Source organism: Barbatula barbatula (genome assembly GCF_947034865.1).
Source record: "Barbatula barbatula genome assembly, chromosome: 8".
Taxonomy (NCBI): domain Eukaryota; kingdom Metazoa; phylum Chordata; class Actinopteri; order Cypriniformes; family Nemacheilidae; genus Barbatula; species Barbatula barbatula.
The window spans coordinates 18,339,975-18,364,755 of NC_136771.1; the positions used below are offsets into that span (position 1 = coordinate 18,339,975).

The 24,781-nt window shown below is 40.0% G+C and overlaps 1 protein-coding gene across 1 annotated transcript; it reads right to left on the bottom strand.

Annotated features, from left to right (window-relative positions):
* Positions 1-203: 203 nt before the first annotated feature.
* frmpd1a (FERM and PDZ domain containing 1a) lies at positions 204-24,422 on the bottom strand. Its single transcript, XM_079461938.1, has 17 exons — positions 24,270-24,422; positions 14,918-15,382; positions 12,140-12,244; positions 11,876-12,039; positions 9,964-10,066; positions 9,770-9,815; positions 9,552-9,656; positions 8,289-8,384; positions 7,777-7,902; positions 7,577-7,696; positions 7,258-7,394; positions 7,011-7,134; positions 6,688-6,789; positions 6,039-6,221; positions 5,811-5,955; positions 4,499-5,569; positions 204-4,358 (listed from the first exon to the last, which is right to left on the bottom strand). The coding sequence occupies exons 3-17, from the start codon at positions 12,238-12,240 to the stop codon at positions 1,663-1,665; spliced, it is 5,319 nt and encodes a 1,772-aa protein (XP_079318064.1). The 5' UTR covers positions 12,241-12,244; positions 14,918-15,382; positions 24,270-24,422; the 3' UTR covers positions 204-1,662.
* Positions 24,423-24,781: the final 359 nt, after the last annotated feature.

Sequence of the window (24,781 nt, forward strand, 5' to 3'; positions counted from 1 at the left end):
TATTCTTTATTAGCGTAAAAGAAGGTAGCGCATTACAAAGCGGGGAAACCTGAAAATATCAGGAAATTTGGATTTGTTATTTTTAGCCCTAAACCCCTGACTACGTCATGGAAATACATGAAATAAAGAGTACTGCATGCAGCTTTATTATGGAGCATGTGCGTTGTGCAAATAAAACATACAGGTAAGAACATATTAGAAATAAGGTTATTTATTTATTTATTTCATTCCAACCATGTCCACTGAGCAAAGAGACATTTTTATGCTCCATGCTTATGCTTCAAAAAACAACAGGTAGGTAGCTAGCTACCTTTAGCTTAATGTTACTTATGCCACCGTCCAAAGTTTATCCATATTTTATTCAGTCTAGTTTGTAAGTGGACGCTTTAACTTACATTGTTGTCTTTTTTATTTATGTATATTTTGTGTATGTGTTTTTCCTGGTGTCTAATAGTCAGTTTTTGCAGTAAATAATTGACAGGGCAACAGCAACAGATGTTGGCACTGATATGGACCGATGTCACTTTAAATACTATCAAGTGTAAATATTAATAACACAAACCTCTCCAGTCATTTAAGGTTAATTTTTTATAGGGTGAATACTGCATCACAAAGCCATTTTGTATTACTACAACAATTCATTCACTCACCGGTTATTCTCTCAATCAAGCATTCATGTCTGTCTGCATGCATCCCTCTATTCCCAAGGTATACAATATAAGAATGGCTTACAGCATGCCTTATAAGAACAGAGTGCATGGCTGCTCTTTGGTACTGTAGGGAGGACTACATTTAAGATTGCATACCTTTGACGTATTTTCACACTGCTACTGTATGAACTTACTTAGAAATGCTTTCTACATTTACAAAAATGTCATTGTTGCATGGTTATCGGAGCAGTGTTTTGTGGAAGACAAATTGGGTAAAAACATCAACTTAATAATACATAAATTGTCAGTGGCGCCGAATGATCTTGTTTTTCTGTTAAATTAATTATTAAGCTAAGTTAAATTAAGGCAAACCCACCTTCCTGAAGTCAGTGTAAAGTATATGTAGTCAGTGTAAAGTATTTGAACAGCATTCACGGCAAGCTTTGGTATAGTCTTTTTTAAGACATCTAGCATATTTACTGATCACAAAAGTAATTAGTTATAACCCAGGTGATTGTTTATACAGCAGAAAGACCCTTTAACAAGATTTTCTTGCAACCAGGTATGGCAAAAGGAGGATAAATAAATATATGCATAACATTGGTGACAATGATAGTGAGAAAACCATCAAAAGCGAGAGAGAGAGCAGAAAGTATTCAATGAAAGATTATTCAAAATCCATCTACACTTTCCTCACAGCAGATTAAATGTCAGACCATAGTACAAAGACAATTATGGTTACAATCAATTGTTAATTCTCATACCCAGCATACAAATACTGTAAAACAAGCTGCTTAATATACAGTTGTCTTCTCATTCTAGATGTAATTTTAGGATAATGCATTCAAAGACAATTAAAAGGCAGGTTTTATGTTTTTGTGTTTGTATGTGTGCGTATTGTAGTGTAGGCCTGTGTATTAGTGCATGCTTACGATTGGTACATAATGCTTATTCTGTCAGATTGTTTGTAGTTTTTGCTTTACGAACTGCTCCAAATGTACTATATCAAAGGTCAAAGGGCAGTGAGAGTGCGAAAAAGCTGGGTGAGGCAGAAAACTGAGGTTGTAAGTGAAGTGCATTGGCGAGCAAGGAGTTTAATACTGAGTTCATGGCAAGTGTTTCTTTCAGTTGAACTTCCAAGAAGTTCTGCCGCGCGAGCAAAGTCCTGAAACGTTTTTGCCACGTCTGCTAGTCCTGTAAGTGCTTGGGCATGGCGCTCCTTGCACCGCTGGCAGCTGGAGAAGCATAAACACACGCTGGTCAACTGTACCAGTGAGCGGAAGCTCTCAGATAGTGATTGAAGTGTCTCCTCAGGTGTCTGTCCGACCCTCACCGCGCGCTGACATCCAGCCAACAGCCCCCGAGCTTCCACATGCAATCGTCTTTTATTTTTTGAAAAATGATCTACACAGGTATCCCTGGGGTGCTCCTGGACCCCATCTTGGTTCTTCATAGACCCTACAAGAGTATTTAAAAGTGTATCCACGTCCCTTTGCAAAGAAAGAAATCCTGTTGGTGGTAGAGGATACCGACATGTCAGCAGGGCAGTGATAGCATCTTCTTGAGGGTCCGACAGAAAACAGTCAGTGGTATTCAAGGGGGACAGAAGAAGACTGAGCTCAGCAGAAGAGGAAGGTGGCAGTACTATATGAGGAAATGAGGGCAATGGAGAGGATGGTGAGAAAGATGCAGGAGATGCAGAGAGAGAGGAAGGAGGGACAGACATCAGCAGGGCATGCTCTGTTTCCCGTTGGTTCATTTTGTGGGAAAACTCATAGACTGTGAGTTCATCGTCAAAGGTAGCGCTGTCTAGGACTCCACTGAAACAGTTTGTGTATACCGTTTGGCAAGCCTCAAGTGGTGTCTGAGCACTTTCCATTACTTTCTCACACCCCACAGCCAGTACTGAGCTACAGTTAAGGTCAGGTTTTTGTTGCTGATAGGGGCTAGGCAAGGACTGTGGCTGGGCTATGGTAGGTTGCAGCCGGCAGTTTGTGAAAACCCCACAGCTGGAGATAAAGTGATGGGTGGTTGTGTTTGAAGGAGAGCAGCTTAATTCTTGTAATCCACTAATTTCTCTGGATGATGCCACCCCCCAGGGTACATTTAGATTTTGTGTGGTAACCACTACAGTTGAAGGGCTTACTTGGAGAGAGTCTGAGGGAGAAAGCTGTGCCCCTGGACCCATGGGTGATGTGGCTATTGCAGGAAACTCTTTGGTATTTGTTTTGTTTTTCTCCTTTCCACAAATTTGAGTGTTTAGATGGCTGACCATTCTCACCTCCTCAATAACCTCGGTGACCTCCTCAGATACAATAGTAACCACTTTAACTCCGGTTACGTCAGAAATCCCTTCATTCGAAGTAATATCCTCAGTTGCTTCTTTTGCTACCTCAACTTCATTTGTTCTTAGTTGCTTGTTCTTCATTTGTTCTGAAAGCCTTCTCACAGGCTTAACTTTACCACTTGCGGTAGAATTGGCATTTAACATTTCCTGAGAGCGTGATAGGTAGAGAGGGAGGTTTTGAATCTTTCCCCGCAATGTGGAGGCAGAGAGTCGCCCAAGGATGCCAGATGAACAGGGTGTGAGAAGGAAGTTTTGGGCTGTTTTAACAGATGAAATACCAGAGGACAGTTTTTGCATGAATGGGTCACATGTACTGTCACTTTCGTCAGATTCTGGTTCTCTCTTGGAAAATAAGGACCTTGGCGGACAGTGTGGTCCATCATTGCCAGAAGATAGGCTCTGACTCCTGGTCCTCTCCGTCCGTGCCATTGAGGCTTTTCCCAGCCTAAAATCAAGACTTAGAGTACCATTGTTTATGTCGCCACGTATATTTGGGCTTGTAGTATATGAAATACATGGGAGTTGAAAGCAGGGGACACATGATTGGGTAATCTGGCCTAGGCTTGGCAGTGAGCTGCACTTTTGGCTCCCTGATCTGCCCTGGAATAAACATTCCCTTTGTTTGGTTGCCTGGTCTTCAGATGATGCACTGTTGTCACATGTTTCTCTAGACGGGTCAAGCAACAAATTACATCCGAGCAATCTCTCAGCCAAACCTCCTACTGCCTCCCTCTCCTGATTATCTCTGTCATTGTTGCTGGTGTTCCCTTTTTCCTGTAGCCCCACATGGGAGCATACTGCTACTATAGTTGGTGATACAGAAGACATTAGTTCTGTGACTGATTTGCACTCCATGGACTCCGGTTCCATCTCTATAAGTTGCTGTTTCTGTTGAAATGCCCTGTTTGAATGTGACCCAGGTTGTGTATCTGTGGGACTATAGTGTGGTGAACCATTGGATTTTGATGGGTGGATGGGTTTGGATTCCAATTGTACTGATTCTCCTTCAGAATTGGTTAGGGATAAGACTGTTAGACATGGACCTTGATCTGAGCAGCCACCATCAAAACATGCAATTCGGCCAGTGCCATGGTTGGCCGATATAAAACCCAAGTTTGAGATGCTGTTGCCATAGCTGTTACCTGACTGGTCCTCTTCTGCTGGGAAAGATACTAGGGATGTAAAATTTGTTTCCATGAATGAGCGGCGCTTTTTGGATCTTTTTTTAAATCTTGACCATTCCTCCTTTTTCTGCGCTTCTTCCTCCTTTCCATTATTTTCTAGGTCTTCTGTACCCTTTTCACTGTGAGAGTCTCCAGTCTTATTTGTGCGTATCTTGGTGCTTGGCTGTGTAGACTTTTCTGAGAAGAGAAATGCAGGTAAATAAAATAAGTTATCTTTATCCCAGTTCTGTAACGAGCATAACCAATATTATCTGTAATACATCATTTGTTATAAATCATTTAAGAATGTTTTATAAACTATTTTGCCTGTGTCGTACCTCGTGTTCTGGTAGTTGAAGCAAGTTTTTCAGGCGATGTGAATCTTTCCTGAGCGTCAAAGAACTCATCATCTGAACTGCTGTCTCCAAACCCCGGTGGGGGTTGATAAATCGGCACGGTTTCCATGTCATGAGCTTTCCCGCTTTCCAGATCCATCTGTCTTTTCCTAGAACCTGGAGAAGAAAGAGGTTGTGGAAGGCTGCGGGCACTGTCAGGGGTGACACTGGAGCAAATATTGTAGTAGTGTCTTGTGTCGCCTTGTTCAAATGAAAACACATAGTCTCCAGGAGGAGGAAGGGCGCTTCCAGGAAGTTTTGCAGGTGACCCCTTTTTGTGCTTTATTTTCTCTTTTCCTAGTTCTTCACATTCCTCCTCGTCACTTGCTTCAGGTGGACTGGGAAGACATTCAGCAATATTTGAGAGTGCAGCAAAACAGTAGAATTGGTCTGCATCAGACTCACAATTTGAATCAGTAGAGCACATTTCACTAAGAGAATAAACATCTTTGCTGTGCAGTTGCCCTGGAGATAGTGATAGAGTGTTGTTGTCTTCATTGCAGTAAGACCCAGTCACCGGTAAGTGGCATGGGCGTCTGGCAGAGAAGTAAGTCAAGAGGTCGTCTTCCTCTAGGGCATCCATCGAGTCACTAGACATACTTGTCATGAAACGTGAATCGGTCTGGCATGAATCGGATGCTTCAGATAAAGGATCATCCTCAATAATGACAAACTGTGGTACTTCAAGTTTGTTCTCCTGTTTTTTGTTTTCTTTATCAGTTTCCCCCTTTTTATCATTCATATTATTTGCCATTTCTCCATTATTAGTATTGACAACTTCACATATGGTTTCTTTGTCCTCCCTTTCACTGTTCTTCTCCATCTCCTCTTCTTCTTTCTCTTTATCCCTCTCCTCCTCTTCTTTTTCCATCTGACTTTCTTTTTCTCTGAGTAGATTATCACTGGGGTTAACTGCTGTTTGGTTGTTTTTGGTAGTACTAGCAACATGAGCCAAAAGAGCATCCATGTCTGTGTCTGAGTCTTCAGAGTCACTGCCGCAGTGTGACACATAACCTATTCAAACAGGCAGAAACAAAACTTTAATGGCAAAACAGTCTCATACCAGCAACTGTTTATAGTTCCCACAGTTTAAGATCTGTGCTAAATTGATATGTAGCTTTATTCTGGTCAGCCAGCTACAGTAGGACTTTAAAGGTTGTTAGCAGTCAACTTTTGGTTTTATTCATTTGTTTACTTAGGGTTATTTTGTATTCTGAGTGAAGAAACTGCTCAGTATATCCAAAAGGTTGCTTACCCTCCTCTGCTGATATCCGGTGGCTCTTTGAATTAGTTGGCCAGGGAAAAACACAGATCAGGGGGTCCACAAGAAGTTTGCAGTATCCAGCCACTAAACACAATAGATCTTTAGCTGCTGCTGATTCCAGCAACAAGGTAATTGGCTGAAAAGTATGAGAAAGACAAAATAACAAAATGTAAGAGAACTGTACTTAGTGTGCTTACATGCTTAAGCGCATAGGTTTACCTTTATATCTTGCAGGTAGATCTTGACCAGGCTAACTCTTTCAGATTCAGGCAATAGTTCCACTCTGGTAATGCAGTTGAATTCAGTTAGTGTGGTCATGATGCTTAGCTTGTGATTGATCACCTGGCTCATCCCGTATCGAGCTCCCACCAATAAACTCACCATTGACTCTCTGTCCTGCAACTGGTTACATAAAAAAAGAACACAGAGCATGTAACAAACCAAGCCTAAAAGAGTCATTCTGAATATGTTTCTTCATATCATTAATTGTTTTGCTTAGACAATGATGTTGTATGTTGTGCACAAGTCCATTAAAGGTCCAGTCAGTAATATCTAGAGGCAAGGTTGCAAATTGCAATCAACCGCTCACTCCACCCCCTCCTTACCAAAACACTACGACGGCTGACAGAACATGGCGAATTACATGCAAGGGGACCCTGTGGTGTATGAAGATAGAAAAAGCTCATTCTAAGGTAATAAAAACACTCTTTATACACCTCATTTTATAGTGCATTTCTATCAATAGATCATCCCAAAGATGACACACTGGACCTTTAAGGAATATATGGAAAGTAATCAAATGGTTCCACTGAGTATATCTTAGACCTTTGTTTGAGAAGTTATTTCAAGTCTAACAATCTATACTTACCATCATGGTGGCACTGAAAGCCTTTCCTCCGTAAGTTTTCAGTTGAGATATCTCATTCAAGAAGTTCAGTCTAGCTTGATTTACTGAGATCACCTGTGAAAACTGCCAAAACATGTAAAGCAAAGTAAATGTATAACTACAGGTACCACAAGAGATGTGAAAATACTGTAGTTTTTGGATATTTACTGATATGATTTTAAAGAAAGTACCATCTGATAGCACAACTTTACCATGGTACTGCCACAGTACTTTTTATTAAGGGTTATACATTATGTAAATGCAAAACACAAACATTTGCACAGATAAACACAAACTTCACACACCTTCTGTTTAGGCTCCTGAGAGAGAAGTTTTTTCATGTGGAAACTGATGGCTTTCTTCAAGTCTTTTTCTCTCATGTTTCGCAGTAAGGTGTGGGATACAAAGCTTTCAATGCCCCACTCCTTCCTTCAGACCGAAATGTCACATGGTTTAGCTTATTCTTATATACTGTTAGTGTAAATACTACAGATTTAACTGAACTTGAGTAAACATACAGTGCATTGTTTGTGTGTATGTGTGACCACTCACATGACGGCCTTTAGTGGTGTTTTAAGAGATTGTCCACTGCTGGCTAGTCTCTCCTGTACATGTAAAGCAGCCAGTCTGAGAGCGGTGTTACATTTCATCTCCACTGCAAACCTTTCCTGCAATACATCACTCACGCTCTATACACACACACACACACACACACACACACACACACACAATGTACTGTATCACTGATCTGTGGCAGTATTGTTTAAAACATGCAAATACTGTGGGGTGCAAGCAATTTTATTTTTGTGGTCTTAGATTTTTTGACCTTACAGATTTTTCAGACTTTTTTAACAGATTATTTGACACACACCTGTAGGTATAGATACTCAAAAGCTATGGGATCATCCTTGAGCATGTTCTCAAAATCTTTAGGCAGAAAACAAACACGGAACAGACACCTATAGTCATGAGTCTCCTTCTTCTCTGCCACCTGTCTCCCAATCAAACACACTATTAGACATGTATTATAATTGCATATAATTGGAAGGTTTGTTATGTTTGTGTGTGTACCTGTTGAATGGTCTCCTCATCGTGCAGTAGATATAATTTGCAGGTGCTATATTGTTGTTCCAGCACGAGAGAGAAGTGTTCAATACGTGAGATTGACAGCTTCTCTTTCAGGGTCATCACTATGTCCTAGTGAAACGGGTAGAGAACACATTACATAAAGTGCTTTACATTATACTGTACTGTATAGAGGAAATCTCTACATAATCTGTTTTTAAATACACAGACTAAAGTTGAGTACCAATGTCTACTACTAGATGTTTCATGGACAATACTTCAAATAATTAAAGGTGTCATGGTACACTGATGGATCAGATGGTAAAACCATTGATATACACTGTGCAACATATTTACATCCTGTATTTGCAAAGTACATATTTTTGTTAAATTGGATGTACAAATGTACCTCAAAGATTACCTTGGTACTATCCAAAAAAAGTGTGTTGTAATAAACATAATACAAAAAATATTTATTTCCGTATGTTTCATAACATCAGTGAATATCTCAAAAGTACCTTAACAGTGGTTTTAGATTCAAATTTGAATGCCTTTGTTTGGCCATTCTCCAGGTAGACTTTCAGAACATTGGGCAGGAACAGCAAAGAGTTACCCTGGATGTTCAATATATGATCTCAGGTCAATAGACATTACATAATATAACAATTTACTATTTAAATTGATAACGTACTCTCATTCTCTAAATACAGCAACAACACATTTAACTAACACATGACAAACTAATTTAATATTTATTATTGATTAATAATGTACTGGTAATATTGTAAAATCTCTCTCTCCCCCTCTCTCTCTCTCTGCCTTCCTACAATAGGTTTTGAGCATAATCTATTGGCCAAAAAAGAAAACTAAAAATAATTACATTTATAGCATCATTGTTATCATCAATATTTTTTGCCGTGCTAACCATGTTAAAAATCTGATAAATGAAAGCTCTAACTGTCAATATTTTCTACAAAAAGTGCCAGAAATCAAAGATAAATGATTTTATCACAGTCTTATTAACGTGGAATGCTTGATAATGGGTTTGTTTAATTGGATATTAATTAAAAACATCCAGGGCTGAGGGAATGAACACAGCACTGAACTCAACTAAGTGCTTTCTTCTATAAATCACATCAGCACAACTATTGAGAAAAGACAGCTCTAAACTAATCATAAATAGAATTTGATCTTATAGAGTTCAGATTTGGTTGTTTAAATTTCAATTACATTTTTTTTAAATAATTTAATGTTTGAACTTGATATTTTAGACTAAGTGAACTTGCTTAAAACAATACATTTATAGATTGAACTAAAATGTTTATTTACATTTACAATTAAATTGTTACAGGGTACTGATTCATTAATTACATTTCATGGGGTTAACTAAACCACTGTTTCTGTCCCTTATTCCACTGGATCTTTTGTACTCTCTCTTTCTCTCTCTAAAATGGGGTCTTGGCAGAACAAAAAGGGTAATTTCTCGAAATAGGCTTTTAAAAAATATTTTTATTTGATTTGCAAAAATCAAGTAGGCGTTATCCAGTTCCTTTTTGGACGGTTGAAAACAGCTGTTTGGGAATGACAAATAATTGAGATACGGGCTCCAACCCCTTTTTGATTGGACGGTTGAAAAACACTATCTCTGTAAGAAAAACCCAGTAATGGACAAACCGTCAGAAACCTGAACCTCCTGTCTCTGTCACTCACTTCTTTGTTGCTAATGGAGTTCGCATGCATGCTAAATTAAATACAATATGAAAAAATTGAATGTACGCAACCTGTGATTGACCATTGACCACCACTTCTTCTGCAAACCTCACTTTAACTGGGTTTGTCTTCAGTTTGGCTCTCTTCTCTGGGGTTATGAAGGATGACTTTGGCCCCTATGATACAGCCAAGAACGGACATGTTTGACCTTCATTAAAAATTTCACTGAGAAACATTTATTGCTTTGGTATTTCCTTCACGTTGACTGTGACATGCATACAACTCTTACCACAGTATATCTCATGACAGTCAATATTACGGTGTCCTGACATTCCCTGTAAATAATAAGTTGTACAAATATAGTTTCAATTACCAGATAACCCATATTTGTTTTAAAGCTGCAAACTTTAAAGTCAAAATCAAATATTGTTTGGAAAAAACTGTACATCTGCTCCCTAGCCATATACATGTCATGCCTCATACCTGATGATGTCAGCAGCCTGCTCTGTGGATAGATCATCAACTGCAACATTATTTATTCTAATAAGCTGGTCACCAGGAACAAGCTTTCCATCAGCAGGACCTCCTAAAAAACACACATCGGGTGTACAGGATTGACACAGCATCAATAACAATATTCTCATTTATTTTACTGACTTTTTACAAGAACTGCAATCTCACTTTTTCATCTTTGAGGTTATTGGAGTATCTGTGTTGTTTGAGTTTTGACTATATGTATTTGGCTTTAGGGGAACCAGATGGCTTCAGCCACTCCAAAATTTAGAGAGTCCTGTAGACATGGCTCCATTTGCCAACCCAGTCAGCCAACATGCTGCTCAACAGGCAGGCGGTAGACGCAAATAGCTTCTGAGTCACAGTATTTTAACCCAAAAAGAATTTTAACCTGTACCAAATGAGATCCCTTTTATACCATTGAGCAGAAAGCATTTTAAAGGGATAGTTCACCCAAAAATAAAATTCTGCCGTTTACTCACCCTTTGTTCATTTAAAACCTGTATGACTTTCTTTCTTATGCAGAACACAAAATAATATATTTTAAAATGTGTTAACCCGACCCCATTCAGTTGCATTGGTTTTGTGTCCTTACAATAGGAGTGAATGGGGTCCAGTGCTGTTCGGTTGCCAATTTCTTTAAAATATCTTATTTTGTGTTCTATGGAAGAAAAAAGGTAATTCGTGTTTGAAAGGACAAGAGGATGAGTAAATGATGACAGAATTTTCATTTTTGGGTGGACTATCACTTTAATAACAAGAATATATTTTTGTCTTAAAACTTGGTTATAGGATCTTTAACATATACATCTCATTTTCATAAATGTAAGAATTTATTTTATTTGGACAAACAATGTATTTTAGTCTAATTATCTTTTTTCAACATTATTTTGTAGCTAATGCACTGCACTTTTCTATTGATTTTCATTAAAGGCTTTTGTACAGTATCTTCAATATTCATAGTATATATACAGTATCTCAGTATCTTCACAGCAGTAGGCTGATATTATTGTGAAGACTTCCTAATATCATGCTAATTCTTCCCAAATAAAGTCTGGTCCCAATAGTGCTAAAGGCAGTATAGGGTTTTAAAGCTCAAAATTGATCTTGACAACATTCACACCAGCCAAACTGTGGGCGAACTATGGACACTTTGCTACCTGATGTATTTTGTGTTTATTAAAAGTCATAAGGGCATAATAATTGTAAAGAGGTCACGAGTGGCGTTTTAAAAAACTATTACAAGCACTATTATAAGCCAAATCAATTTAAGAAGATAAATAATTAATTGGAGAAGACGGGTTGTTGTTTTTCCAAAGGCACCAGTGGAAGGCTGACTAACTTTGTGCTTTAGACAATACATAGCCAAAAGAAGTAAAGAAATAAGGAAAAGTCATCAAAAATCACTGCTTAGTAACATTTAGTTTAGCGCTACAGTTTTATGCTGTAAGAAAATCAGTTTTATGATGTAAGAATCTGGTTCAAATTATGACAGAATGTCATCCTGTATATAAAACACTTTAATGTTTATCTGAATATATGAGCCAGTGAACAGAATACATTTTCATTGGATGGAAAAGAGCAACTTTAACAATTTGTTTCACAGGCAAAAGGTCAAACATGTTTGAAGTAAAATGAGGATGGGCAGATCATGACAAAATGTTCATTTTAGATCAGATCAGATGAAGATTTTGGACCCTATGAGGAAACGCTTTAAAGTAAATGTTTTTTATAAAAATAATAATATAAAACAATATAAAAATAAAGAAATGTCTGTTATGGTTGGTTTAGGGGTCAGTGAGGGGATAGAGTATACGGTTTGTTATTATGTTGATAGAAATTACCTTTAAAACATGTTAACCCAATGTATGTGTGGAAGTACCTTCTGTCACATCCAGCACCTGATGCGGAGTGTGTGGAGACACTGTAAAGCCATGAGAGTTTAGGGTGGGGTCAAGTGGGATCTTAAAGGTGACTCTAATCGGACAGCTCCTCTGCTCCTGAGAGCCATTTTCAGCAGCTTGCCCGTCCTCTAACACACGCTCTCTGTAAAGAGAGGGAAAAAGAGGGAAGTCGATGCAACTTTAAAAACAATCAACAAAAAATCTATGCAAATAGAAACAATGTATGATCTAAAGAGTGGTACCGGCTGGTGGACTCCCTGGAGCGGCGAAGCCAGCGTCCCACCACCTGTTCTACTCTGCTGGTCCTGCGAGACGGTGAGCGACTGCGGTCCCGCTCCTCCATTTATCTACACAAGGTGAAAAATCTCTGTTAAAGGCACTTATTATTCATATAAGTATCAAAACTGAGATCAACCATTTGACAGATGGACACTATCAACAAAAATTATAACGGGCGCAACATTCATCCCATTACAATACATTTGACAATAGTGCACATTTTTCTTCAAAAATATGATACAATCGTATAAATTATGGGTGATATTTAGCTTAATTTCTTGTTGCTAAGTGTTGTCCAAACTGATATTTAGTTAGCCGTGACTATTTCACAGAGTTGGTATCTATACAGTAAGGGATACTACAAACCAAAAAATGAAAATTCATCAATAACTATAATTTTCTTTATAATATTGAACACAGAGAAAGATATTTGGAAGAATGTTGGCAACTGACACTTCTGGGACATCATTGAATAGAAAAAAATATTGTTTATAATTATAAAGATATTTTGAAGAATTTGAAAAAAGCAACAAGTTTTAAACCAACTTTCACTATCATTTTAATGTTTCATACTATAGTCAATATAGTATACATATTTACAAAATGTCAACATTCTTCCAAATATCTATCTTTCTGCTCAGAAGAACAAAGACATTTATACAGATTTGGGGGGGGGGATTAATCATAGAATTGTCATTTTTGGGTTGCGAATTGACTGTCTGTTATGTTTCCCCTGAAAGGCTCATAATGGGCAAATCTGTGGCAATCAAAACAATGCATACAGCAGTACGGATAACGTACGGTCAAGCCTGTCTTCCTAAAACATTTTCTTTATATTGTAACCTTCACATATTGTTATGTTTATGGTGCATCTATAACAAATAGGCAATGGAATGCAATGGACAGTTTGGAGCCTCATAATCAACGTGAGAGAAGTAACAACAAAGACAAAGAGACAAACAAGACGCTGAGACGAGAAAGAGAGAAATCCCAGGAGATGATGACTCATGGTCGAATTATGTTCTCAGTTTTCACAAGATTTCCATTGTGACCTCCATTTTTTTCACTATCTACAGTATTGTCTATGCCACACATATCACAAGAGTCATTTTACAGCGTCTCGCCCAGCAATTTTAGATGTGCTATTGCTTTGCATCAAATACAGCAGTGTTCAGCTCTACAGTCCCTGTTGGTTTTAGTGAGACAGAAAAATTGGAAATGAATGAATCTTTAAATGAAGAGGAAAAACAAGCACAGTCCTTCAGACACTGGAACACAGGCTTCACTTCTGCCATGGTAAATAAGGAAGAATAAGAAGTTAAATCCCACTGACATGGGTGTGTCTAGTGTCTTGTCAACACACTCATACTGACTTATCATAAGTGTATTTAATGGGAATTATGGGACTATAAATAGGAATTGATCTGTATTTTCAAACTGATGCAAAAGTATGGATATAAATGGAAAGAACAACTTTCGAAAAACAAAATGTCCTACCTCAGGCGTTGGTTGCATTGTGCACCTGCACTTTTTCCACTTTGCAAATCAGTTTCCATGCCTATGAATTACCTGTTGTGTTCTTTCTTTCTGTTTGTCTGAACGTCTGAATATTCGTCTGATTAAATATTAATAATATCAATAATGAATGGTATTAACATAAAGCTATTCTGTGGAACCTAATGCTTTTCACTGAATATAATAAAAACTAAATCGTTTAAGTAAAACAGATGTGTGGTGTTTAGCCACAGTAGCTTTATTTTTTAATTTTGTTGTTAAAATTCTTACTAAAAAGTACAGGCCTCTTTTCCCTCAACTTCATTAAGCATTACAACCTAACGGGTTTCCCTACACAAATCTACAATGACTCTCTTACGCCCTCTTTGCATTATTAATAACATTTTTAATGGCATATGCTTCAGACTCCTTTTATCAATAGCCATAGGTATACTGTATACTTTTGGCTTCCGTTCACAGCTAAATCTGGCGCCGGTGGACATATATTCTGTATGTTAAAAGTATACTATAGATAGCATGATTGAATTATAAGCATTTCCTTCCATCTAAAATCGGCTAGATCACTAAATTTAATCTAGGAATTAAATATGTGTTGTTGCATGAAAATGGGGACCATATTCAAAGACTTTCACAATGAAACTCTCATTTCAAAGCACTGCTCTCTCTCTTTCTCTCTCACTCACGCTTTTTCTCTCCCTCATCACAATTAGATCAGAGGCCACTAAAGTGAGGTTTAATTTCTCCTAACTTCCATGTTCACTATAAAAAAAGGTCTGCTCAGGTTCTCTCTGAAAGATAATGGCTGTGCTCCATCATTGACATGGGCAGCTACTTCTAATGGCTATAGGTCGAACTACTGAAGATAAAAATTCAGTCACGCACACATGAGAGGATTACGGGCAGACGATACTTACCATGTTACCTTAGTACCAATATCTGATGTCAGATTTGTTTAAAACAGACTATCCAGACAGTTTACTACTATATAGCAGACACTCAGACATGTTCATGTAACACTCTCACAGGCTACGTACCTCCATGCTTTTGTGCAAAACACACACATACAGTATAGACAGACCCTGAGGTTGTTGATAAGTTTTCTAATTGGATTGGGTTTGTGAAAGCTGCGACTCAGGACAACTGCGTCACACAGTCTGAGCCGATCACCATATACTGCACACACACACACTTTTGACAAAATCACCAAAACACAAATGCACACTCACCCTAAATTGCGATGATACGTCGGAGAGGACCTTATCCCTGTGCCACATCACCAATTCCTCAAAGCTTTATTTTGATCATTTGTTCCCTCAGTCCACTCATGATTTTAAAGGTCTTCCCATGCTTCCGTCTGTAGACCATTGTACATTAAGCAGTTCAGTAGATTAACATTACATAAACTTGTTTACTGTTGCGCTCATCCCAAACAGTGACATGAAATGCAAGTTCTTCCTATCCATTACATTTCATAGGTGTATTTTAGTTTTTAGCTTTATAGACTTCAGGTTAAATCTTCCGAGGTCACTTGATGTCTGCAAACAGAACGATTCAAAGATCTTGTCCCATCAGTGAGGAATTCCATTGTCTGCAGGTGCTTTGCTGTCTTTGTGTTCTGATGGTCCTCAACATCTGCATCAAACATGGATTCTTGTTTGTTTTCATGGTGGGCAATCCAAGAGGCCTTGGCACTGTCAAAAAGACATCAAATGTTATCGGATATTCTTTCTTTGTCATTTTACATTGTGGCCTAACCAACCAGAGAAGCACCAATCCTATCTCTTTCCCTTGTATACATTCCTGTAAGACCCAAGCACCATCTAACCATCTCTAAAATGAACCTGAAAACTAAAAAAAAACGTTCATCTTCAGCCACTCTCTGTAAATCACTCTGGATTAAAGCGTCTGCTAAATGTATGTAAAATGTAATGTGGTATTAAAATGCAAACTCTTTCTTAACAGCCTCCTCTTCTCAAGTAGATATACAACCAGTTTATGTCAAATCTAGCATCCCCTAATGTTGTATTGATTCATCCTGTCGCTCTCTCTCCCTTTTTAGAGAGGACAGTAGCTTCATTTAGGGTGTGGCTTTATTTTGGGTTTAATGGCTATGACATCAGTTGTCGTTTCTCTGGGGTTTTGGGCAAATGAAGCCGTTTCAGCACCGGACAGCGACACATCATCACATGAGTGTGGATGCATTAGCCCACCTTGTGTTTCTGTATGCATTTTCCCGCTCAAAAGAAAAAAGTGTAAGTCACTCATCCTACATTTCAGTCCTAGCGACAGGAAAACAGAGATCTATTTCCACATCTATCACCGGATCAGTTGTCTCTTGTGCTTTCTGCAGGATCATCTAAATTTGATTATTATAGGCTATTCTTCAGACACCATCATAGACTCATTTGTATTTCTCAACACGCGTTCATTGTAACAAAGCATCTGCATCTTGCGCCATAGTGTGCTATTATAAATAAATGTTAGAAAGGGAACATTGTGTTACTTGTACATCACACAAATGGACACAAAACCACTGACAAGTCAATGGGTGCCACAGTTTTTTGCATTCGTCAAAATATATTTTTGTAATTCAATTTACAATAATTGTTTTACATAAGTACAATGTTTGGGCAATACTGTAATCAACTAATATACTAATCCAAATGTCAGGAATCACAGAGAGGACGAACCCAAGCGCAGGCAACAGGAGATGAAGGGGTTAACAAGACTTTAATAAATAATAAAACAGGAACAAAACAAAAACCCACGAGGGAGTAACAAAACAGTACACAATAACAAATATGATAACGGACTACTAAACACTCAACAAGAACGCAATATAAAACACTAAGACTAGACTATACGTTACTTGACTTGACAAGGCTTCAAGGACACAGTAAGGAGTACAAGCAAGGGATATTGTACAACCAACGAGCACCAGACAATAGACAAGAGGGTATTATATAGGGAGACTAACAAAGGGGATAACGATAGGCAGGTGTGGGTAATGCGACACAGGAGGAGAGCAATACTAGAAACGAGAGGGGCAGGGCCAAATGACGAGACAGGAGAGAACGCATATTATGTCCTGATTGACCATAATATGATCCTCTCCACATAAAACACGTGGGTCCGTCATGATTCTGCCCCTAGACCAGAAAATCAAGACAAGAGCAGGCAGAATCATGACAGGACCCCCCCCTTTAATGAACGCCCCCTGGCGTTCACCAAAGGAGCAGACTAACGAGACAAGACTGACTGGGAAACAGACAACATCCAACAAAACATGGTAAAAAACAACAAGGGCAGACAGGCAAGAATAATCAATGGGTTGGGGTGACATAATAAAAATAACAAACAGGGGAGGGGGGGTGGGGGAACACAAGAGTTCATGGGGGGAACACGAGAGTCCGGGGGGGTAAATCCGTAGGGATTGGCACAAGGGGGAACAGTCTTTGTCCCTGGCGCTCGGAAGCGCGGAGTACCAGGGTACACCCTGGGGGGCGGCGCTCGAGAGCGCGGAGGCCAAGAGGTTCTGGGAGGGGCCGGCTGAGGAACAGGACTTGACGCCGGCTGGAAGGCCGGCTGAGGAACAGGACTTGACGCCGGCTGGAAGGCCGGCTGAGGAACAGGACTTGACGCCGGCTGGAAGGCCGGCTGAGGAACAGGACTTGACGCCGGCTGGAAGGCCGGCTGAGGAACAGGACTTGACGCCGGCTGGAAGGCCGGCTGAGGAACAGGACTTGACGCCGGCTGGAAGGCCGGCTGAGGAACAGGACTTGACGCCGGCTGGAAGGCCGGCTGAGGGGCAGGACTTGACGCCGGCTGGAAGGCCGGCTGAGGGGCAGGACTTGACGCCGGCTGGAAGGCCGGCAGGGCAGGACTTGACTCTGGACTGGGTGCAGGTGGGACCACCGGACTTGGGACCACCGGGACCACCGGACTTGGGACCACCGGACTTGGGACCACCGGACTTGGGACCACCGGGACCACCGGGACCACCGGACTTGGGACCACCGGGACCACCGGGACCACCGGACTTGGGACCACCGGGACCACCGGACTTGGGACCACCGGACTTGGGACCACCGGGACCACCGGACTTGGGACCACCGGACTTGGGACCACCGGGACCACCGGACTTGGGACCACCGGACTTGGGACCACCGGACTTGGGACCACCGGACTTGGGACCACCGGGACCACCGGACTTGGGACCACCGGACTTGGGACCACCGGACTTGGGACCACCGGGACCACCGGACTTGACGGGACCACCGGGACCACCGGACTTGACGGGACCACCGGGACCACCGGACTTGACGGGACCACCGGGACCACCGGACTTGACGGGACCACCGGGACCACCGGACTCCGAGCCGCCCTCCGTTGCCTCTTCTTCTGCCGAGCCACCCGCCTGGTGGTCGGCTGCAGGAACGAAGTGAATGGGATGGGCGGCTCGGGATTGGAGGCCTCGGACGAGGACCCCCAGGATTCCCGTCTCCCCCGCTTGCCAGTGAGACTGGGCGGTTGTGGAGAGGCTGCAGAGGCTGGAGAGTGGTGCGTGGCAATGCCCACAACACCCATCTGCAGAGGACCACTCTCGGGTATCGCTACCAGCGGAGATGAGCAAAATGGGTTCGATGAGGTCGCGGACTCCGAACGCTCTGCGGCAGTTACCCACACGGCGTCGAAATCCAACGGCCTCATCGCCCTCATCTCGGAGCGAGAGAGTGGCTCTCTGAGACCGGCGTTGAAAAGCACCGCCAGCTCCCTCTCTCCGAACGCACCTTGTTCCGCGATGTCCAGGAACCTCCCCACATACTCATCCACAGTCTCATTCCCCTGGCGAAGACTGCAGAGGCGACGGGCCAAGCTGGACCGGTCAGTGTCCATGCTGCCGCTGGGTTCTGTAGTGGCTCGTTGGTTCTGTCAGGAATCACAGAGAGGACGAACCCAAGCGCAGGCAACAGGAGATGAAGGGGTTAACAAGACTTTAATAAATAATAAAACAGGAACAAAACAAAAACCCACGAGGGAGTAACAAAACAGTACACAATAACAAATATGATAACGGACTACTAAACACTCAACAAGAACGCAATATAAAACACTAAGACTAGACTATACGTTACTTGACTTGACAAGGCTTCAAGGACACAGTAAGGAGTACAAGCAAGGGATATTGTACAACCAACGAGCACCAGACAATAGACAAGAGGGTATTATATAGGGAGACTAACAAAGGGGATAACGATAGGCAGGTGTGGGTAATGCGACACAGGAGGAGAGCAATACTAGAAACGAGAGGGGCAGGGCCAAATGACGAGACAGGAGAGAACGCATATTATGTCCTGATTGACCATAATATGATCCTCTCCACATAAAACACGTGGGTCCGTCATGATTCTGCCCCTAGACCAGAAAATCAAGACAAGAGCAGGCAGAATCATGACACCAAAATGATTCTAATAAAGGCTTTCTGTCCTTCCCTGATAAGGCCATTCCTTTATCACGGCTCATCCAGTTGCTAGTCATGTGATGACTAGACATTAAACTCTGGCCCATGGATATATGCCATAGACCTCTCACATCCCTAAACTCCAGAATGCTGTTGTTGAACTTGTTCTTAACCTTTGGAAGTTGCCTTTTGTTACTGCCCAGATCTCTTTTCCTGGGTCAGCCTTTTATTGTGGTTTCATCCATTCCAATTCCTGTCTAAATGGATTGTTCTTGGCCAGAATTAGAAGCAATATGTTCCAGAATTTATGCTGATACTGAAACACAACAAAGGGGCGAAATGCAAAGAATTATCAAATTACAGAAATAAAGGGCTAGAATAATACAGCTTTCGGCAGCGCAAAGGCCTCTTCTGTCTGTATTTCCTCAAGATACGCAATGAAAATGAGCGCGTGGACACTTTATTGCATATTTGTAGTAGGAGTTTCCTATCAAACTTTATGGGAGGAGAGTATTTTATTAAATCACGCCAAACGATTAACTAAGGTTTGTGCTTGTTATTTGCGGCATTACTTAAAGCAACACTTTGTAGTTTTTCAACCTTAACATAATGTCTCAAAAATTATTACAGTGGTAGAACAACTCTTACAGCTACCTGAGCATGTTCCTAGCGGCTAAAACCACACTCTGTAACTTCTGTGTTCAGGTCGGTACACACAGCCCTGCCCATCCACTGCCTATGGAAGAGTGCTATATGGTTTCCAAACAACGTTTTGGAATTCGGCCGGTTCCATCAGCTTAGTAAACCGATTCACTTGTATTGTGCTGCCCACAGGGAAGCTTATACAGTGACATTATTTACGACACTAGTAGTAGCAGACACATTGGGGAACCTGTGAGCAAAAGTTCTATCGAGCTGCTTTAACGTAAAAAGAAAGCATTTCTTATACCCTGCACTCACTTGCTATGCTCTTCGTAGATCTAACTATCTCAAATGACAAAAGTTAGACGGCATGGGCGGAGCATCCGTTTACTCCTCCCCTTCAACTGCCAGTCTGCTGCCAGTTCCAAGCTATTTTTGTGTATTCAATCAATTCGCAGTAAAAAACTCAAGCCACGGCCACTATTTTTCTCATTCAAAATTCTGTTACACTCAGAAATGCGTCAGAATGCGGAAGTAAAAACGATCGCAACTTCCAGTTAAATCACCCACAGAAATTGCCACTCCCATCTGCACTATTTTACAGTGTTTTAAGTAATTTATTTTTCTTAAATAGTTCTTCCATGAGCACTCAGTCTCTCATCTTGAGGCCCTTCACAGGATCCTATCCAGGAGATCACTATTGATCCTGCATGGTCCTATTCACAGATCATGTTGCCAGCACCACCAGTTCCTGTAGATTCATCCTCTACAACTTTAGGAAAATTAGACCTTTCCTGTCAGAGCATGATATCTAGTCCAGGCTCTTGTCCTGTCCGGACTGAACTATTGCAATGTGCTACTGGCTGGACCTCCAGCTTGCACAACCAAACCTCCTCTCTTCATAAGGTAACATTGGTTCCCCATAGTCGAACCCATCAAATTCAGAGCTCTGCTCTTGGCCTACAAGACCACCACTGGTTCGGCAACACCATATCTTCACCCGCTAATACAGACATATGTACCCGCCAGATCCCTACTCTCTGCAGACGAGCAGAAAGGGAAAAACTCACTGTCGCATACCTTTTCTTGATCTGTTCCACATTTGTGGAACGATCTGCCCGCTGTTACAAGATCAGCAGATTTTGTAGCCACCTGAAAACACATCTCTTCCGTCAGCACCATCTCTTTTCTACTCTTCCTATCCTGAAAAAAAACTGAGCTTTGTATACTGTGGTAGGCTATATGAGACCAGTTTTACTGCGTTTATGCTTTTTGTTGTCTTTATCTTGTTCAAATGGCTTCCATTGTTAACCTCATTAGTACGTCGCTTTGGATAAAAGCGTCTGCTAAATGACTAAATGTTTTCGTAAATGTATTGCATTTTAATAGAAAATAATAATAATATGCTAAGTAATTGTGCATTTAGGCTTGTGGGCTCTGACTCTGAAAGAAAGAAAGATGGTGATAGACAGATGCAGTAGGAGACTCTAAACTAATGAGAGAAGAAAAAAACATATGATAAGCTTGTATGGAATAAAGAAAATACATCCTATTTTGATGACAAGGTAACCAAATTTATGACTATACAGACAATGGAAAAAGAGAGAGGTGAGAGACAGAAGAGTCAGGCTTGTCGGTGTCCCCTCTGAACATTTTCAGCCTCTAGCTGTTGAATAATTAATGCATTCAGTGCAAAAAACAGAGAACATAGCTCTCTTTAGTTCTCTCAGTCGCTTGTTCTCTTATTTCTTTAGTTTATCCTCTTCCACAGCCAAATTTCTAGTCTCAATTTAATTTTACTTTACTTTCTCACTCATTCAATTAAAACCTTTACCTGAACACATGCAAAACCGAAAAAGGTGAACAAAAACAAGATTACATGCATAAAATCTTAAATTTGACAATGGTTTAGAAATTAAACCAAGTCAAAATCGGCTTGCTGTATAAACTATAGGCCTATGCTATGTGCAGGTATGTTTATGAGGTTCCCAGCAATGTGAAAGCACTTTGCCCGTATGAATGTGTATCCTTTAACCTCTCTTTAAACGCTTTGGTAATCCCATTATTGCCCTTAAACTACATATAGAGAGAAAGAGAGAGAGAGGAAGAGAGGGAGAGAGAGAGAGAGAGTGCACAGACATTAATAATGCATCTAGATAATGCTGCCTCGCCACTCACACACACAAGCACAACACAACAGAAATATAGTGTAAGAGTGGCCACACAGCATGATCTCTCAGAGAAAACTGAATGGTGATCACAGAGTGGGGGGTCATGAAGAAGGGTGAATGAAAGAAGGATGAGAAAATGAGAAATAGTTTGGGAAAGGGGAGCTTTTAAAGAAATTGAAAAGATTGTGAAGGTCAGGTTAAATTTAAAAATGCTAAGAAAAAGAAACAGAAGGTAATAATAAGTTTGTGTTTATGTGTATTTAATTCACTATATAGTGGCCAGCTGTTCTTTGAATCGTGGACTCTTGGTTTCATGACAGAAGGCCATCGGTGGTCATTGAATGAGACTATTCAATAAATTATGTAGAATAATCTACAATATAATAAATGAATTCTTGATACAGAATGTCATTTATGTGTACAAGTTATTACTGGAATTCATACCTGATGAGGAGCCAAATGTTGCTCTATGGAAATAGATTTACAAGATAAAAAAACGAGTTATGCTGTGTTTGTTTATATTATATCAATGTGATTGTACTGTGTGCTGTGAGCCTGTACAGTAAATGCATTAAACATACACGCATATGTTTCTTTATAGCTCAACTAGAGCATTGTGTTAGCAAAAATGTTCTGAGAATGCAATTTATGTTGCATTTAGCAGATGTATTAACACAAGAGAATTTTAGAGTCTGCAAGCTTTAACACATAAAAACACTAAAATATTGAAGAAAATCTGTTAAGAAATTCAGTGAACATCTTGAATAAGAGCTCAATGAACCAGATGTGGGAACCAGTGCCGCGTCTGTAGTATGATAATCACATGTCATTTGTCTGATTATGCTTACAAAAGCTGTAAAAATTACATTATAATTACAACAAAATATACAGAAAATGAAAATGTATTACAAAAAAGGCCTGCCCAAAGTTTTAAGTTAGTTAAATATTGAGAATTACAAATAACAATGCTTGGGCAGGTTTCCATTTCTTTTACTTTTGAAAATCTTCTTTTGAATTAACTTTTTGGAATCCTCATTTATTGTAAATCTTCTGTTCTACACAAAAAGTTTATAACTGATGCATTTGATAGACACTTATCAACAACAACTTAAGTTCATTTGCAGTTTATTTTGTGTGGTCTTTGGGAATCAAACCCCTGCTCTGCACTGCTTTTCACACACTGCAGATATTTGCCAAAAGGTCTGCAGTCACTCATATGGAGAGCGTAATCGGATCAGTTCCTGTACAGACCACTATCTCCCTCTCCAAGAGCCATTTAAGTGAATATTGACACAAATTGCCCATTCCAGCTGTTAGCAGCTTGTAAAGAGAGATTTGCTCCATGCTCAAAAGAGAGATTTGAAAATATATATGTGTTTAAGTGGTGCATACAAGATCACAGTTGCATATTTTGCTTCACAGTTGTAAACCATTGTTGCAAATGCCATGGTGTGTGAGCAAATCTTTACTAGTTTGTCAGTTTTGAAACATGTGGCATGGCCTGCGTCGGTAAGTTTACAATTACAAGGCACCAAGAATTCACAGTATTCGGCTGCTTCTAAAAATAACATTATAAATGAATTATGGACATTTCTGAAGCTTGTCGGATCTCCTTCCTGCTTTCTATTCTACTCTCACCACATATCATGATTCCTATTACAATTTTGTCATGTAATGTAAAAACAAACTCCACCAAGGTCATCAGTTAAATTGAGGTGAATGGAAAAAAAGATAATGCATATGCTTTTCACAAATGCTGTAAGTCTTAAAGACAACACTAAATGAAATGTTAGATCTATAGCTTGCTGTAAAGGATTTGAATATCGCCTGTTCATATATATTTTTTGGAATGAAGCTCAAATGCAAGATAAGAAGATAATGTAATAATATGGTCTATAGAGAAATCTCTCTGTAGGACAACAGCCAGTGAAAGTCAAGAAGGCTCTTACAGAAATAGCACTAGTATTCCACAGTAGCCTACCAATGTTTGTTTTGGTCATGTTATTGAAATGGACAGCGTGGTAAACGCCTACAGAACAGTTTTTGTGAAGAATGTTAAAAATACTTCATGTGTTCATGTGTTAAATTTATCATGTGTTAAATGTAAAAGGCCAACTTCCTATCGTTAAATAATTTTCTAGACAACAATTTCTCTCTAAACGCTCTCGGTGCGTTTTAGAAGCGACCGTGCCAGTCGCTTAATTCCCGTTAATCTGTCACATTCATCTCGTCCCGCCCGAGACGCGCCTTCATCTTCACCCTGCACCGCTTATTGACAACATTTATTTGTTAGAAAACACTTACCTCGTAGAAATATGGTCACTTTCATGAAGTATCCAGCGCTTTGACAGAACACTCCGGTAAATAAATGAAGGCGAGATAGTCCGATTGGAGTTTCACTGCACGAGAGGAGAGACGCGCGTCGGCTTAATCTGCTTTTGGTGCTTGATCAGTCTCTCTCTCTCTCTCTCTCTCTCTCTCTCTCTCTCTCTCTCTCTCTCTCTCTCTCTCTCTCTCTCTCTCTCTCTCTCTCTCAGATTTTAATTCATTGAGCTTTTATTGGTATGCAAAAGATATGTTCAAATAGCTACCCAAACAACCGTTTTGCTTTCTTTTGCTTTGTTTTGCATTGATGTAATAATCAAAATAAATATAGAGGCTTAGAATGTTTTTAAACATAAAAATATGAATTGCATAATGTACTTTTATTTTATATTGTATTTTATTATCGGTTATTTGTGTATTTATCTTGTTAAACAGACAAACGTTAAAACACATACAATCTAAATTAAAGACTGATTATGTTTATAATATTT

Excerpts from the sequence above, each read along its gene's own strand:
- frmpd1a (XM_079461938.1), bottom strand. The coding sequence starts at position 12,240 with ATGGAGGAGCGGGACCGCAGTCGCTCACCGTCTCGCAGGACCAGCAGA. Across the intron at positions 9,657-9,769 it reads CTGTCATGAGATATACTGTG|GGGCCAAAGTCATCCTTCAT; the intron begins GTAAGAGTTGTA and ends GCTGTATCATAG. Across the intron at positions 6,790-7,010 it reads CTCAGGAGCCTAAACAGAAG|TTTTCACAGGTGATCTCAGT; the intron begins GTGTGTGAAGTT and ends ATGTTTTGGCAG.